The sequence below is a fragment of the Nilaparvata lugens genome, chromosome 8 (assembly GCF_014356525.2).
Source record: "Nilaparvata lugens isolate BPH chromosome 8, ASM1435652v1, whole genome shotgun sequence".
Taxonomy (NCBI): domain Eukaryota; kingdom Metazoa; phylum Arthropoda; class Insecta; order Hemiptera; family Delphacidae; genus Nilaparvata; species Nilaparvata lugens.
Window position 1 is genome coordinate 24,885,318 of NC_052511.1, and position 18,772 is coordinate 24,904,089.

At 34.2% G+C, this 18,772-nt stretch overlaps 1 protein-coding gene across 1 annotated transcript in view; it reads right to left on the bottom strand.

Annotated features, from left to right (window-relative positions):
• Positions 1 to 18,772, bottom strand: part of LOC111047752 (histone-lysine N-methyltransferase 2C) — a 151,216-nt gene that overhangs the window by 87,774 nt on the left and 44,670 nt on the right. The window contains 9 exon segments of the mRNA XM_039435095.1: positions 535 to 621; positions 1,303 to 1,409; positions 2,134 to 2,251; positions 4,083 to 4,121; positions 6,900 to 8,132; positions 10,465 to 10,586; positions 11,096 to 11,286; positions 13,114 to 13,354; positions 14,559 to 15,063. Coding sequence (XP_039291029.1) covers positions 535 to 621; positions 1,303 to 1,409; positions 2,134 to 2,251; positions 4,083 to 4,121; positions 6,900 to 8,132; positions 10,465 to 10,586; positions 11,096 to 11,286; positions 13,114 to 13,354; positions 14,559 to 15,063 — 2,643 coding nt within the window.

Genomic DNA, 18,772 nt, shown 5'->3' on the forward strand with positions numbered 1-18,772 from the left:
AAAAAATTGTAGAGTTGGTTTCTCTTTTGAAAGTCACCAAGTCTTTTTAATAATTTTGATTGATTCCAATTCAAATTTATTCATACAACAAAAACACAATAAAATAAAGATATGAAGTACAAGTTAATATCGAACAAGAATACAAAAAAACGGGTTTCATGGTGGGGTTTGCTAAATTAGAGGAGGATTGTTAGTTTTTCCAACAGTGATCAATTGATTGTTACTAATTTAATTTTGTTTTTAGAATGGGCAACAGTTTTTCTAATATTGTTGGGCAAATCAAAAAGCCCATTTGAAAAGAGATCGGTGGCAGCTGAATTATCCAACTTCATATTAATTTATTTTCCAATTAATTCATTATATGAATTTTTAAATGTTAAAATTCACAATCTGAATCTTGTTCGTCAGCTTCTTCTTTTATTCTTATTCCAAATGTGTACCAATACTAAAAATGTTAGCAACGTTTCTAGTACAATAATACAGTAACTGGGAATTTGAAATGTTGTTTACTGTGAATAATGAACATAGGCCTACCTGTTGCTGCACTTGAGGCACAAACTGCTGAATGGTGCGCATACCACCGGGTGACGTCATTGAAGGCAAGTTAATGGGTGACTCCTGCTGTAATTCAAAGTGTTAAAAAATTGCTAATAATTTTCTTAAGTAATGATTGCATGTGAAAAATTTGAAGTTTTCGTTTTGACGGACTTCCTTACATTGAGGGTCGCCGTATGCACAGTGCCAGTTCAAAGGATCTCAGCTTAAACTGGATGAGAACAATGTTAAGTTTAGTTTTCTATAATGCGATTTGTATTGAGATTCAACCACCAGCTGATTCAAAGTTAAAGCTTTCGCTGTGTAAACTGCACTTGATGTTCCTTCATGGTTCATCAAATAACGATTTAATTAATACTTATAATTCCAGGATATCATGCTCTTGCAATAACATTCATGTATTTAAAATATTGCATTTCTATTCATCAAATCTTTGAGATAAATCTATCATTTTTTGTATGAAGAATTGATAATAATTATTAGAACTTACTCAGTTGGTGATTTACCATGAATATTATTATTTTAATAATAAAAATGTGATGAAAATCAAATGGAATTTAGAAATCCGAGAGGATCAATCATAATACAACAGAACATATTATGTCGTTTAATTTTTTCTCAAGATTAAGCTTTTATGAAAGCAACTATTCAGCAATTCAATTGTGTTATTCCGTATTGGTATTGGTTATTCCGTATTGGTATTGGTTATTCCGTTAGGTATTGCTAAATCTCAAAATTATTACATACCTGAGGAGCGGCCGCTTGAAGTTGAGAGGCAATATGAGTTGGACTTTGAGGTTCAGTTTGAAACTGACCTTCCTGTACACCTGGCGTTCCACGCATTCGTGATATAACTGGAAATTTACAAAATCATACAATTTATACTGATTTAGTCAACTTTATCAATGAATTACTGAGTGAACTATAAAATGCACACTAGGAATCTTGAAAGGACTGTAGAATGTAAAGGATATGGGAGGAATAATAATATAAAATTAGATGGATCTCTATTGAACCAATTTATAGTTGATGGGGGATAGATTCTCAAGTAGAATACCTTGTATTCTAAACCTAAACAATGCTGATACAATACGAAAAAAACATGAGCATCATTTCCATGTTGGATGGAATCTCTATTGAATCAAATAATTGAGAGCTGATTTATTCTCAACAGAATTGAAGCGTCAGCGATGCCCGTTTGAAATTATTGACACATTTATTTGATTTCATTTGACATTAGGAGATACTTCTTTAAAAAGAAGTCGATCAAGCTATGTAGGCAGTCTGAAACGGCCTGTCAGTCACTGTCAAAGTGAGTATACATTCTTTTGAACCCCTCTGTATTTAAGAATATTTTTTAATATAAATTAATTAATATGGAAATTAAACAATTCAAGTAACCCTATTAGAATACTTTATTGTAATATAATATATATTTTTATGAATTATAATTTCAAAATATCTTGTATGAATTAAAATTTTCAGTTGCGATATCCAATGATTCTTGACATTTTTCCATTTTATTTGGAGATAAGGTTTCTGTAATGAAACATGAAACTGAGATAAGTGAGTTCTTACCAGCCCTTTGGTCCTGCATAGCTTGCTGCTGCTGCTGCCTGAATGCTTGCAACTGTTTCCATTGTCGTTCCTGTTCAGCTTCCCTATTACTTTTGCCATGCGGATTCTTTTCAGGATCCTGTGTGCAAATATCAACTTTACAAATCTGCTTTTTTATTCTATTAAAAAACGTATCGGACATCTATCAAATATTAGTCAAGAAAATACAGAGACATGAAATAATAGGTACTTAGATCTATTCATAAATGGACATAATGAGTTACCCAAATATACATCCTTTTTAATATAAAAAATAGATCATCTTCAAAGATAGAAATTAAAAAATTAATGGCTAGAAGTAAAGCTCAAGTTTCAAATTATTATTCTATATTTTAAATGTCAACAGCAACTGAAGAATAAATAGTGTTAATTTCACTATGTATCCAAACTTATTCACGGACTGATAAAAGGACATTTCATCCTCATGAACAATCCACTTCCAGTGTTTCACTTTCTACAATAAAGCAGCTATTGTACTGAGACCCTGCATTTCCTCTTACTCAACTTTCTATAACGTATTCTACACATCCGAATGTTGCTGTTAAATTTTAAACACGTATTACTCAAACTGTGAGTTATTTTACATTCAAAGACTAATGTGAATCTTTTTTTGTGGATAATTGCTATTGATATTTTATAGACATTGCTATACGATTTGCAACTGTATTAATAAAATAATAAATAATATTCAAATGAACATTCATCATTATATCACTGCTTGGTAAATGAATCTAATTTTTACAGAAATGAATGAATAAAAAACAGATTGGTTGAAATATATTATGAAGATTATATCTAAAGATAAGCTGTAAAGATGAATCCATTAGCAAGGATAAGCAATCCAAGTCAACTACGAATAATATTATTTTTTATTCATTCAAGGTAAATACAGTCTAAAAACGTTAAAAACAATTTACTACAATAATAAACGTGATCAAGACTCAAAAATATTTTACAACGTGCGACTATAGTTCACCAAAAGCTGAAAATTGAAAAATTATTCCGGACAAATGTGAGTTTATATAATCTCCAGTGCAAGAATAAAACCCATCATTAGGTATTCAAAAAGATGAAATATGATTATTAGAAAATATTATTATTTATTAGTTAAGAGAAGAAAGGAGAAACTGTAACTGAAAGGAGAAATTGTGACTGTGAGATTGTGGAGATATAGGTAATCAATATAATGATGAATCCTTGACAATTTTACGTTTTTTACTGCAATTTTAAAATATAAGGAATTATGGCATTATTTAAGCAATAATGTTCTAGTAATGGGATTACAAGAATTTGAATAAGTACTATTTTTCAGGAAGCAGGTGAAGAAATCATAAAATGGAGCAAAAACATGGCCAATCATGTAACATCATCAATTGAATTCCCTCAACATGGTTGAGATTCAGCAATCTGGGAAAATGATACAAAGTTGCTAGTTCTAGCCAAAAACTGATGTGTTTGCTGTATTAAAAAATGCAATCCATTGATCTCAAAAATCAGTTCATATTTGGATGTCTTACTGGAAATCGAGCTGATATCATTATAAAAAGTCACTAAATTTATATTTTTCACCAAACATTTTAAATTAAATGGAAATTTAAATTCTGCACTGAACAATTCACGAGAATTATAAATATTATTATATTTTATAATATATAATAAATATTAATTACGAGTCATCTCCCCAGAAAACTCTTAAAAAACTGCTAATGAATGCAAATCTAAAAGCAACATGTGAGGAAACTAAAAGTTCTATCGAATTATAAAAATGATAGCTAAGAATTCTACAGAATTCTAATTAGTAACGGGATGGATTCTAATTACAAATACATCTGTACGATGTGGGTTTTCAGTGTTTATTATGATTTAATTGGGAGTCAAGTTTTAAAACAATCGCTTGGCAAGAAACTTACATCGCTGACCATGCTCATGTATCTGGATCTTGATCTAACCTGTAAAACAAGTCAAGATGTTTTGTCATTCATTACATAGCAATGAATCACAGAAAACTCTTCGTTAATTTTCTCTACTGGAAAAAGTAATGAGATGATGAGACTCAGTGGAAAACTTGTGCTGTGGAATTTTGTGAAAATTTCAAGTGAAGCAAATATTATGGAGTGAGTTACAGCAATACTATGAGAATCCGTGTCAGCCTAACTGTGACGGGGAAAGTACTTTATTGGTAGTTTCTATATAAGACAAACTTCTCAGGAATCAAGGAATTTTCACTACAAGTATATAATTACAAACGGTGAGAGATCATTTAAAATACAATGTATATAACATGTTTTAAGAGTCGCTGGTAAAATATCCAACAAGACACCTATTCAAAGAACCTTAATACATTACATCTCTTCCATCCTCTAACAAAGACAGTAAACTAGTACTGTAAAATAATAATCTAGGACTAATTCAGATACTTTGATTTTCTTTCCTATTTCTTTAGCACATCAGATAATGTATGTAATGAAATTTATCTTATTTTAAAGGTACTGTCATTTTTTTTCTATCGTTACTAATACCTTGAAATAGATTGAATTAAATGTGATAGAAATCTTCATACTTTCTGCGATGGATAAACATCACATCAACTTATAGATATTCCCTCTTTATTGTTTGTAGAAAAAAAGTAAAAAAGAATCAACATGTCAGTGATATAGTTTCGTTTAGACAATTTCCTTGACTTTACCAAATTCTCAACACCTAATTTGTAAGATAATATTCTTACTCGATTTGAAGCACCTAATAAGAGTAGAAATATGAGTGTGTTATACAGGTGAGTATTATGAGTGTATTCGAGTTTTTTGTTAGTTGATTTAAAATATTAATTTATCAAGCAGAAGTATTGTGAAACATTTGTGAGTGTTAAAAATTAATGGTGAGTATAGAGAAATATTGGTGAGGATTGTGTTTGGATTATAAAAACTAGAACAGAATAAAAAAGAGTTTATTAAGTCTAGGTATTAGTGTAGTAGATGAGGACGTCAAATTTCTCATTTATAAGTGAATAAGTTGTATGTTAAGATAACCAATATTGAGTGAGACTATACTTAACTTATAAGTTACCTGTTAACTGAAAATATTAGTTAATTGTAAACTAATAATACTACTTACTGGAGGAAGAAATTAAATGAAAACACTACCAACATACAATAAATAACACACGACATGCAAACAAAAAATGATACAGAACAATACATACATACACCAAACCAAATAAAACACACACAATAACGAAGTTACATTTTAGCAGGCGGTGAGTATGATTTTCAAGCATGTACGTGATTTTATGATATTGGACTGGTAGAGGATAATGATTCAGGTGCCAGGAATAATTAGGACATGGAAAATCCGACAGGAGTCGTGTTTGAATAAATTTGACTTTACCAAGAAAATATTATTCTAGTGTCAGGATAATAGAACTCGAGAAGATAGATTTATTGATAAATTGGATTATATTTAGATTATGAAAATTGACTAACATCTGTTGACAAGTGGTATGATAGGCGAAAAGATTCAGATATTTATTCTGCATAACCGATTTGGAAAAGCTCTTTCAATTTTTCAATTTAATGGAGTGAAAGTGTAATATTGGAAGTAAAAATTCCGTTGAGAAATTCTATACAATTCAACTATATTCAAGGACTTCATTAGATTATAATAGAAATTTTCAATAAGAGGCAGAGTAATGGATCGATTACAACTAATATGGGCGAAGATTATGGATTCATGAGAAGATATTTAAAACATAGAGAGATTTGAACATGGAGTCCGGTCTTGCAAGATGTCAAACTATCAAGCGATAACTGAAATTTCAGAGCGAGATTTATGTAGATATAATTTATTCTTCTCAACGAAAATGGTTGCTTGAAGAATTGCTCCTATTATCACTGTGATTCATCGTTGTAATAGATTATAAGTTCAAGATAGAGAATATTATTTATTTATTTATTATTACTCAGAGTTATCGTGATACTTTAGAATTGATTGAAGTTATCGGGAGACAATGTAATCCAATGTGTTAATTGGAGCTTCAACTATTATTTGGAGTATTGAGTAGATTAAAAAAAATACCTGCTAGAAAAACTAAACCCTTCTTGTTCAAGTTCTCAATAGGAATGATCAATGAAAAGATGAGAAAAATTGACACTCAACAGAGATGATGCACACATAGCTTCCATTTAACAATATATAATCATCTTTCCACATCAAAAATGTTCAAAAATAAAAACGAAAATTCAGCAGCTTTGTAACAGTAAATCTGATATTGAAAAAGGGAACACTTATGCCATCTCAAACCATATCATTACGAAAAAAAACTGCAAAATTATCTACCAATGAATACTCATTCCTCGCATCATTTCTCAACAAACAACCGGTTGTTTCAAAAATAAATAAAAACACAAGGAGAAAAAATATCTTCCAACGATACAGAGAGAGAGAGAGAAAAAGCCATTAACAAAAATAAAATCAAAACTACAGAGATCAACAACATTTAGATAACTGAAACAGAGCAGAGGACAACGCGAACGATCCGAAACAAAATGTAGTTTTGAGATTCATTTTAAACTGTCAGCATTGATGTTATTTATAACAAATGCTAACAGTACGAAGTGAATCTCACCAAAGAAAAGTAGCTAACAACGAAAACGGCATCGAGCGGCCAAAAATAAGAGAAGAATTAAAGTGAGAGAGAGAATTGAAAAGAACGTGCTTAGTGATCTGCTCACCATCAAGGATGGAGGATCGTAAGATTCTTGTCCTAGGGAGGGGAGAGTGCGCATTATTTCGGAGGGTGTCAGGACACGGATGTGCTGGTCGGAGGAGGAGGCGGGGTCGTGGGGGCTTGCTGCGGAGGTGGGGGGAGCAGGCGAGGGGGCCGGAGGAGGGGGAGCAGGGGCTGGGGTGGTGGAGATCAGCTGCAGCTGGAGGTTGCGAGGAGCAGAGGAAGCAGAGGCGGCTGCCTTCTGTTCATTTGTGGCAAGGCACACATTGACAGTGGCCGGGGGGGCAGAGGCACTTGCACTGGCACTGCTGCTGTCATTGGCAGTGTGCACTGTGGCCGAGATCACCGAGCCAGAAGTCATGATTAGTGGCGGCACAGACTGCAGTATTTGCACAGTGGTGGGGGGGTAGTGAATGGTGCCTCTGTCGTACTGGTAGATGTGTCTTGGTGCAGTCACGGAGTCACCCGTGCTGCTCGACGTCGGAATCAGGTGGAAAGTGGTGGCGCGAGGGGGAATCAGGGGGATGTACTGGATTGTGGAGGGGTGCGAGGGTATGGTGGTGGGGAACGTTCGGGGGGACTCTATGGTCTGTGCAGCACGGGGGGGATGTTGAGTGACAGTGGGTGCTTGAGGAGCTGGAGGCGGCGGTTGAGGTGTGGGTTGTTGTTGTTGTGTGGAGGATTGTACAGCTGGTTGTTGTTGTTGTTGTTTAGGAGATTCAGTAGCTACAGGACAAGGAGAAGTATTGGATCCAGTGGAGACAAGGTTTTGAGCTGCGGCGGCATTCTCCGAGGAGGAGGTGGACGATGAGGAGGAGGAAGATGAGGTGGATGAGGACGAGGAAGAGGTTGAAGAGGTGGACGAGGAGCGTTGAGGCGGAGCCGGAACATTGGCAGTGGGGGTGGGGGGTGAGAGAGAGGTGGAGGTGGTGGGAGAGGGAGAGGAGGTACTCCTCGCCTCCCCATGTGGCTCTCCTTCACCGGGTGGTGCTGTTAGTAGCGTTTGCAGACCGTGGTGAGATTGCAGCAATTCATCATCATCATCATCATCATCATCATCAGACAGCTGTACCTCAACTGAAGAGTGCACTGCCGGCTGCTGTTGCTGTATTGGGGCGGCATTCTGTGGCCCCTTGCCGCCCCCGGCAAGCACATTCCCGCCTCCGCTGCTGGCACTGCCTCCACTCTGGCTGCTCGCAATCTGCTCCTTGGGGGCGGTGGGCGTGGCGGCAGCGTTCTAAGGAGCGGCCGGGTAGAGACGAGTAGTAATCAGAACACATACACACCACACATACGCACATAAAGCTCATCACTATGTCCCCCAACTAGTGAGCTTCCACACATACTTTCACCAAAACAATAAATATGCAATACTAAATGTCACTACATTTTTCTTGTCCATGCAATGACAAGAACAAGGGTGGCATTTTTCATTCGATTGGAACCTGCTTATAATCATTTTTGAATGATTTTTTCAATGTTTTGAATTGATATGACGCTTGGTGATATTAGTCTCTCCGATCGTCTGTGATTTCGTATCTCAATTTAATTATTACTTTGAAGAATCAACACTCATTGAATAGATTATGATATCTCGGAAATATATGATTACTTGATGAAAATGGTCTTATTTGTAATATATAAATGTAATATAAAATTTTGTCCACAACTAGGAAAATGATTAAAACTAGTAGGTATTTTAAAGTGATTGAGTCCATTTTCGACAATCACATACAGTACAATATATCCTAGACAATTGTTTCAGATTAAATAATGAAATTGAGCAATCTACTCAATTGAAAACGTGAGTGAAATGAGTATTGAGGTATCAACATTTTAGTATTGAATATACCTGAAAATAATTCTTCATTTTGCTTGAATTAATTCTTAGTTTCCAAGTATTGGCTTACTGAGTCAATCTAATATCAAACCATCATTAAGTTTTGAGTTTCAATAAGAATTTTGATCATACGACATCCATTACATCAGAAGATAATTTATCATCGTCAATTTGAATAAGTACATTTTAATACTCGTGCATGCTTCAGTTTGGAAGAATTTAGTATTGCATATTTTAGTCACCGTATTCAATCAAGACATCAGGATGTTCTATGTGCAAGTTAAATACAACACAAAACAATGTTAGTTAGAAACATAAAACTTTGGTGCAGCTCGGGTAGTAATGGAAAACTGTCACAAATTAGGATCAACTATAACACTAGTTTATACACTCACGAGTTGAATAACAAGATCCAAATACTAGATAAAGTAATGTACTTTTGGATGACTAGAAGCGGTTAAAACATACAATACATCCTACCTAATTTCATATTAGTTTTCTATAATCAACTGTATGAGTGGTATAAGCAAAACGGAACTATTTGTAAATTATTGTTCAATGACCTTACCATTCATTTGATTTTCAAAATATTCAATATACATGACATGATATTTGGTAACTAACAACAATATGATATGAATCATTTATCTATTTTGAGAGTACATGAAGATACTGGTATATCAACTGCAGTTCTCCTCTATGAAAACTAAATAAAGATTTTCAATGTATTCTTCTATACAATGAGTATACTCATATACTCTTTATTATTGGAAGCATTAAAATGATCATAATAAATTCATTACAAGTATTTTCTGATGGAATATTTTTTATTTATTTGGAAACCATTATATTTATATCAGTTTGAGAATCTACATACTGTAAATGGATAAAAATGAATGATATAAAAAATTCAACGAATATTAATTACAAACCATGAATAATCATGGAGGCTGATGCACAGAAAATTTCTTCAAAATGATACTCTAACTTTAAATTTGGTCCAAGAGGTGAAAATTCATGTTATTGAACCGGATTTGAAGTATAATATTTATAGAAGTCTTATTTGATAGAAATTTGAAATTAATAAACAACTTTACGGGTTGTGTAGATTTATTAAAACTCTAATCTAGAGTTTCATGAATGTTCTGTCAATTTCATCGATTTGTATTTGTCTCGAGTGAAACTCAATTATTGTTTTGGACTTGAAAAGATAAGTGAATTAGGTAGATTATGAACATGACACATAACTTCTGGATTAAGAATTAAAAATGGAAGGTTTTGTGCGAATGCTTGTTGGTTTAGCCTGAGCTTCGTAACTCTATCACCAATGAATGAACGAAGAGTTCATTCTAGATTGTACTTTGAGGTGATAGCTCAAATGATATGAGTTCCTCTTCAAATATTGCAGATACTGCACAATAACTCTTCATTCTTCCAAAGCTACTGGAAACAGCGATAAGTTCTACGTTCTAAATGTCTAAATGATTATTCAAACCAAATTTGGTGAGACCGTTGTGAAGAAAACACGAGTATTGGAGCTTGAACCAGAATGTTAGCCCAAACCACGAATATGCTTTATAAGCAAAACACATGATTCACAGTTCACATAATTTTGTGTACATTTGTGCGACGTATGCATATAATGCACTTATATGCATTCATCCAGTATGCAGGAGCTGTTGGCATTCGCGTTAAATGCAAACCCAATTGTGATTGAATGGATAATCACCTGTGGTTTCTTCAGCCGCATGTTGGTCCTGTTTTCTCTGGCCTGCTGGACGTACGGAGATCGCTTTTCCAATGGAAGTGTACGCCATTTTTTTATGATTTGTTTGCATCTTTCTGACCAAACTGTAAAAAATTATTAAAAATGACACGAAATCATTCTAAATAATACTTGCATCTACTAATAAATGAATGAGTAAATGATGGAAGTTGATTAATATGAATGGTAGAATATTACATCTCAACTATGAATTCAAAAGTGGGATATCAATTTAAAATGGTATCGTTTTAAGGTGCTCTTAGACGTGCTTTATTATTGTACAATATAGTAACTACTTAAACATCAGGCCACACATTAAACATATCTTAGGCACTTTGGCCTGATATTATAAGTAGACACAATATTGTAAAATAATATTGCACGCTTAGAGCTTTAGAAAAGTTATAGCTTATTGTGCGGAAATTATAGACTTGGACTCGGAAAGTGTATATAGTATAGACTTGAAACAATAGAAAAAACAATTATTTGTCTAATATTTGATTGAAACAAAAATATTAGTTTGCTTTTTAATAACAATATTATTTAAGGAAAAACTACACTAATGAGCAATTTTGAATTATCAGTAGGCCTTTACCTGGATATTCAGTTCTCCACTCGGGGTGATTGATGTTGGCGTAGAGAACGGCAGAAATGGTGGCGCCAGATCCGAGCGCCTCTTCTGCCTCCATTTTGGCCGTATTTCGTTGGCTGGCCGTTCCATCTCCGCTGCCATCGTCAGCCCACGGACTTGGTGGCTCGGAGAACACGGGACTAAATTGCGGACTGCTGTTTAAAAAGTAGCAACATAATTACAACAATTAAGGAGCACACAGCACTGAATTGTCAACTGCTGTCAAAAAGTTACACAAATTAAACTATTTCAAGTTTACATAAATTGAACTCAAGTCCATTTATTTTCTAGGCAAGTTTGATTTTTGGACTGAAAATTTGACTCTAGATGATTTGGTGATGATCATATATTTTTGGACTTTTAAAACTGAACTTGAATTTGGTAGGGAAATAGCACAAGTTCAATCTGATTTTTCTTCTCCCAATCATTTAAATATGGAGTGTTATGTAAAAATGAATAAGGAATAAAATGTTCATTTCAGACATTAAAATAAATCTTTTTCATAATGGAAACACAAAGATGTAGTCAAATATCACGGATTTGCTTGGAGGAAAACACAGACATGCTCAATACCTATTGGCGTCTTCTTCCGTGTTCAGTATCTTTCAAGACGTTTTTTCAAGATTGACATGACTGTGTACGTGAACAGTTCAAAAGTGTAGCTTCCGTTTTCTATTATTGAAACAGTCCAAGTTGATTTGGTAACCCAACCCAACGTATGAAAATGATGCCACAAGCATGAAATCTTGAGGTTGTATGACTAAAACAATCCACAACAAGATAACGTATTGTGACATAATATATTTCATCATAACATAATGAAGTAGTCCCAGATCTTTAAAAACTGTGTTAAATACAGAATGCTGCATCATAATTTCATTTTTTGAAATGTGAACTATCCATTTAGTTGATGACATAGCGGAATGCAAGTAGCCACATTTGAAAGGCGTGGTTTTAAAGTTTTGTTGTTGTTTTGTTGTTGTTTGTCGTTGTTTTCAAGTTTTTGTTTGTTGTTGATGTCAGTAGCCATCATGCATTGGAACAGCGAGGAGCGTGCGTTCGTCTCGGAGGCCTACTTTTCGAGTGGCTGTTCAGTGATTGCAGCACAGTGCTCTTTTCGGAAACGATTCAATTTAGTCCTGTTGGTCCGTGTCCAGACCGGAAATCAATTGTTTTGTTAGTTACCAAGCGGATATCTAAAATTCCACGGCACACTAGATTACGTGAAACATTGAGACAGTGAGAGCTTAAATTTTACAATCTCCAAGGAGTTCAGCACGCAAAAATGCGTCTGCCCTTGGACTTTCCGATTGCTCTGAGTAGGATTTTCCAGGAAGACTTTCATTTCTATCCATACAAAATGGATATAACTTACTTTACAAAATTGCTGTTTCGAATAATCAGACTACCTTATCTCAATTAGAGATGATTGCAATGGCCGGCTCGATCTCCTGATCTGCCACCGTGTATTTTTTTCTGTGTTTTCTTTTAAAATCCCGTGTTTATATGAGCCATCCAAAGACTCATGAAGATTTAAATAGCAATATACACTGTATAACTGCATCATCTCTTATTCAATTCTCAATTCAATTTGTTATTTTAAATTCATATATTTAAATCTATTTGAATGTTAACTTGAGTTGAGGAGACAATATTTGTGTTTTACCTGTTTGCCTTCACATATATCTTTGTAAATTAATTATTTTTGTTGAGGGCAACTCTTATGTATTTGGAAATAAGGAATCAAAGTACCCTTTTGTTAAAAGTTTACTTTATTACTATAATAGAGTTTTAAAAAAGGGTAACTTAATTTAATTTTTAATTTCCAGATCTTTGTAAATAATTCAATAAATATTTCTCATTTGAAATCTTTCTGAATGAAAACAACCTTCGTGAATTCCATTGTTGTCTAAGTCAAGTTAGTATATTAAAAATACTATTTGCTCTGAAAATAACATACTAGTAGCAAGTCGACTACTTACTTGCTGTACTCGGAATGATAAGGCGAGGCGGCCGGATAGCCAATGGGCGAGTTTGTGACCACAGAGGGCAGCGACTGCTGGCGTTGCAGAGGGGAGGGGGGAGGAGGTGGTGCAGAGAGGGTGGGAGTCCCCCCACCACTGTTCAACACGGCAGTCGGCTCAGGCTCCGGATCCTGAGAGTCATCCGTCAGCACGCCCTTGAAGATCTCCTCCACGTCTTTGCTGTCCATGTTCGGTAAGCCTGCAATCAATTCAAACAGTGCCATTAGAACGATAAGTGAAATTACATAACTGAATTAGTCAAAAGATGGATCACAAAGAAAGACGTAGAGTGAGAAACATTAGAAGATGTTCAGTAAGCCAGAAATCAGTCAACAACGGGTAATCGATTAGAACAATGCTATTAGAAACATTAGAAAACGTATTTTTATTGATGGAGAACAAATTTGTGATATTCGAACAAGATAAGTAAAACAATTTGATGGTTGATGAGATAAGGCAGAAATTAGGGTGCCAATGGAGACAGACAGGATAGTGCAAAAAAGATATAATACCTACTAAAAAGAACTACTGTATATGTAAAATGTTCTTTCTTCCATATCACCCTCTTCAAATGTAAACAGTTCGTTTGAGTTGGAATCTGCTATTTACTGACAAATTAAAAAAAATAGACAATTCAATGGAGACAGGCAAGAGTAGTGTAAAAAGAAGTTAATACAGACACAAAAGAATTACTGTGAATGTAAAATGTTTTTTCTTCCATGTTACCCTCTAAATGTAAACAGTTCGTTTGATTTTGGTCCACTACTTTTGAGTTGGAATCTGCTGATTACTGACAAATATGGGTATTTTAATATTTAAAAATACTACTCAATTCAGAAGTATATGGATATAATCTACTTTTTAGTTCATATTGTTAGTCACAGCATAGCCTATTACTATAATTTAGGCTGGCCAATAACGGTAGGACAAGCATGATAAACATGTTTGTACATGCATGTTGTTTGTCACACACCTTTTGTCATCAATTAGAGGGTTCCAACATAAAATAAACAACCAATAATAACAACAATTGAACCATTGAAAAATTACAAATTATGATACAAAAATAATTCAACCTCAAATATAGTAGTGGAGAAAAATGAATAACAAAAAATCGAAGATACAAAAACCTGACCTCAAAAAATTTGTTTGAAGCCTTTTGCTGTAATTGCACAACAATGTATGACAATGCTGTGTACACACATGTTTATCATGCATGTCTTGTCGTTAGTGTCCAGTCTTACGACTACTTTTAAATTTATCAAAAATTCTTACAACATCCGGAAAATTCAACAAGTCAAAATCTCATTGCTGTTAGTCAATATTATGAACTGAAGAGAAATTGTTACAAATATGTTATAAAGCTATTTCAAAGAAAATGTTAATGTAACGGTAGAAATTACCTGTCTCCCTGACCATCGACTCCAAATTGAAATTCGGTCCGAGAATATCACTCAACTCATCCTTGTGGGAGTGGTTCCGATTGCCGGCAGCAGCCGACGAACTGTCAGTCGAACTGTTGCCGACAGTCGAGTCCACCTCACTCTTGATGTTTGCACACCCTTCGGTCATAATAGTCTTCACCAAATCGGCACCCAACAGATTATCAGATATCTTCAGAATGTCCGTCAAATCCGCATCACAAGGTTCTTCCTCTTCTTCTTCTTCCGTCTTCACTGTCATCGCTTTCTTGCTGCTCTTCTCTGCTTCTTCTTGTTTCTTCACTTGCTGCTCTTTCTCCTGTTTGATTTTCATCTCTTCGATGGCCTTCAATTCTTCCTCTGACAGTGTGATTGTTTTATCGTCGGACACAGACATTCGGCCGTCGTCCGACTCTTCGCTGCTGCTCTGCAGATCTTGTCCGGCCTCTTTGCTTGTGTCCAGAAGGTCTCGTCCAAAGAATGCCTCCTGTTAAACAAAAATATGCATTTAATTGACCGAGCGAAGTGAGGTCTAAGATTCAAGTCGACGGTTTGGCATTTCTCTTAATGTTTAAATGTTTGAATGTTTAAATGTTTGAATGTTTAAATGTTTGAATGTTTATGTTTTTATGTTGCGCATTTACGGCGAAACGCGGTAATAGATTTTCATGAAATTTGACAGGTATGTTCCTTTTTAAATTGCGCGTCGCCGTATATACACGGTTTTTGGAAATTTTGCATTTCAAGGATAATATAAAAGGAAAAAGGAGCTTCCTTCATACGCCAATATTAGAGTAAAAATCAGACTACATTATATTATTCGTGATAAATCAGCTGTCTAGTGGACTATAATACTACCCGTTCAAAAACATAGAACATCTTGAAAATGTATCTTTCCATCAACGTTAGTAGACAGTTGACCTAATACTACCCGTTCAAAAACATCTTGAAAATGTATCTTTCCACCAACGTTGTAGACAGTTTCAGCAATACCTACTATTACTTACTAAGTTTACTTACTAAGTAATAGTAGGTATTGGTTGCAGCCATACCTGATAACAGCGCTCACAATCACATTCCGGGACGACACGTCACGGTACGATAGAACAAAAAGCACTATGTTTATTTAGGATATTTCTACACATTTTAAATTGATAAATTATTTATTAATTTTTTGAGAAAACATAACAGACAGGTCAATGTAACTTACTGATCGCGAGGTCTACTGTTCACAGAACTACTAGTTTTTATAGTAATATGATATAAATATTAGTAAAATCACTTCACTTATATGGGCTACTCTATTCAAATTAATAAAAACAATATAAAAACTTGTAGTACCCTTTCATTAAAAGTTGAAGTTATTTTAACTTGAAAATGACCAATGGTCGAAACTAGTCGTTAAATTATTTTCAAGTTTTTAAGAAACGGGTACTTAAGGTTTTTATATTGTTTTATTAATATATTAGTAAGTTGGCACAAGTGCGTGACTCAAATATTAGAAATTAAAAGACCATATTATTGTAACTGCTTTTTTGTGATGTATTTGGTTTTGAATGAAATAAAGATATCTAAGACTGATTATTGATGCGAATTATATTAATGAATTGAGCTTTTCCCCCCATACATTTGTATTGGGACGACAGAATGTATTTACGAACAGATATGAATTGAGTAACTGGACAACAGTATACAACTCTAGTACACGGGACGTGATAATTCCCCAAAAATGTACCTAAATTTTTATTCAAGTTAGCACTTAATTCAATTCATTGCCACTAATAAGCATTGATAACTAAAAACATTTCAGCATTTACAGGGTGATTCATAATTATGGTAAAATATTTTAATACGTGATAGTAGAGGTAAAAATAAGAAAAAAGTTCTAAACATATATCCATAAACGCTTCATTAGCGAGCTATACAGGGTGAAAGATTTCGCCCGGAATTCAGTTCCTCTGGTGAAATACACCGATGCTGAATTGTTTGGGCACTAGTTTTTGAAAAACTTATGCTGGATTCATATGGAAAAATATCTGAAAAATTGAATAAAACTAGTCTGGAAGCTGTAGTGTGAGTAGTTTTTGAGAAAAAAGTTGAAATATGCAAAAAATTTAAGTAGAAAAACACAGACTTCTACGTTTGACGCCCAATAACTTTCTTTAATGACCAGTAAACAAATAATTTTTCGCAATAGAAATTGCAGAGAATTTAATTCTGAAAAGAATTATGTAAGCTGTGTAAACTAAATTCAAATTGAAGTTGAATAAAATGTATTCTTATGTAGTACATTACACCATAAAAATTTGCTGTTTTATGAGGAGAGAACTAATAACTCATAGGTTGCAGCTGATTGCAAATAAAATATTCGGTTTTTTATGAAAAGTTTTTTTTATATGAAAGTAGCATATCTAAATGACATTAAACTTATACCAAAAGACTAGTAGATTATGCCATTAAGCCTGGGAGGCAGCTCAAACAGAAGTAGATAATCTCCTATGATTCCTGCCCAAATGTTAAACTGAAAACTGATGTTGTGGAAGATTAGGATTGATGGCATGAGGATTCTCAGCTGCCCAAATATGTTGGTTGTGGACGTTAACGATAGCTGTTCTTGTAAAGTGTGCCTCGTCGGTAAATAAAAAGTTTGGGTAAACAAGTTTTACTAAAAACCATCGACAAATACCAGCACGGGAATACAGTCTCGTGGCAATAGAGTATGAAATTTCTGGAGGTGGTATGGATGTAATTTTTGCTATTTTAGTATCCTCCAAATAATAGATTGATTGACATTAAACAGCACTGACAATTCTCTTGTGCTCTTCTCTGGATGTTCATAAATTTCATTAAGAACTTGTTCTTCTAAGTCAACAGTCATAGTAGATCGGGGTCTGCCTGCATAAATGTGCTCTTTGGATATCAAAGAATCTGTTTCAGACAGACGTTGATTAATAGTGGCAAAAAAACATGAACTTGGACATATTCGGTTAGGAAAGTTCTCTTCATACAAAAGTCTTGCTTCAGTACTATTACAGTAGTGTCCCACTCCATACATTAATACATAATACTCAATACATTACAAATAACTGGTTAATAGATTAAACAAAAAACACAGTGCGGTTGCAGTAGGCCTAACTTACAGTTTTTTTTTTTTTGTTCAACAGTGAGCTGAAATGTTTCTGAAAATAATTTTCAGCTGATAATTTCTTTTAAATATTTTCTTATCTAAAACATAATAAATCAGCTGTTTTGGAACAGCTGTTATTAAAATCCATGTTTTATTTGACATCAGCTACAACCTATGAGTTATTAGTTCTCTCCTCATAAAACAGCAAATTTTTATGGTGTAATGTACTACATAAGAATACATTTTATTCAACTTTAATTTGAATTTAGTTTACACAGCTTACATAATTCTTTTCAGAATTAAATTCTCTACAATTTCTATTGCGAAAAATTATTTGTTTACTGGTCATTAAAGAAAGTTATTGGGCGTCAAACGTAGAAGTCTGTGTTTTTCTACTTAAATTTTTTGCATATTTCAACTTTTTTCTCAAAAACTACTCACACTACAGCTTCCAGACTAGTTTTATTCAATTTTTCAGATATTTTTCCATATGAATCCAGCATAAGTTTTTCAAAAACTAGTCCCCAAACAATTCAGCATCTGTGTATTTCACCAGAGGAACTGAATTCCGGGCGAAATCTTTCACCATGTATAGCTCGCTAACGAAGCGTTTATGGATATATGTTTGTATGAACTTTTTTTCTTATTTTTACCTCTACTATCACGTATTGAATTATTTTACCATAATTATGAATCACCCTGTATTTGAAACTGGATAAAAATAATATGGAGTGACCTGGCTGGCTCAGGTCTGGTGTGAAGAGTTTTCAAGTCGCACCTGATCAATTTCAGGGCTTCTGACATGACCTAACAACTGTTTTCGAGGCAGCCAAGACCGACGGTTAATGAGTCAATCCGAAACCCGGGAGTGGTCAAAGAAAAATATCTAGCCCGGGCCGGGATTCGAACCCGGGCCACTGAATTATAAAGCCAGCATCTAATCCACTCGACTACGGCCACTCCTCTAAAAAAACCCACTCTGGAAAAATTGTATATAGTATTGCCATTGATTATGGTATTACATAATAGTATCATAATAATTTCATTACAGTAATAGTATAATTGAGAG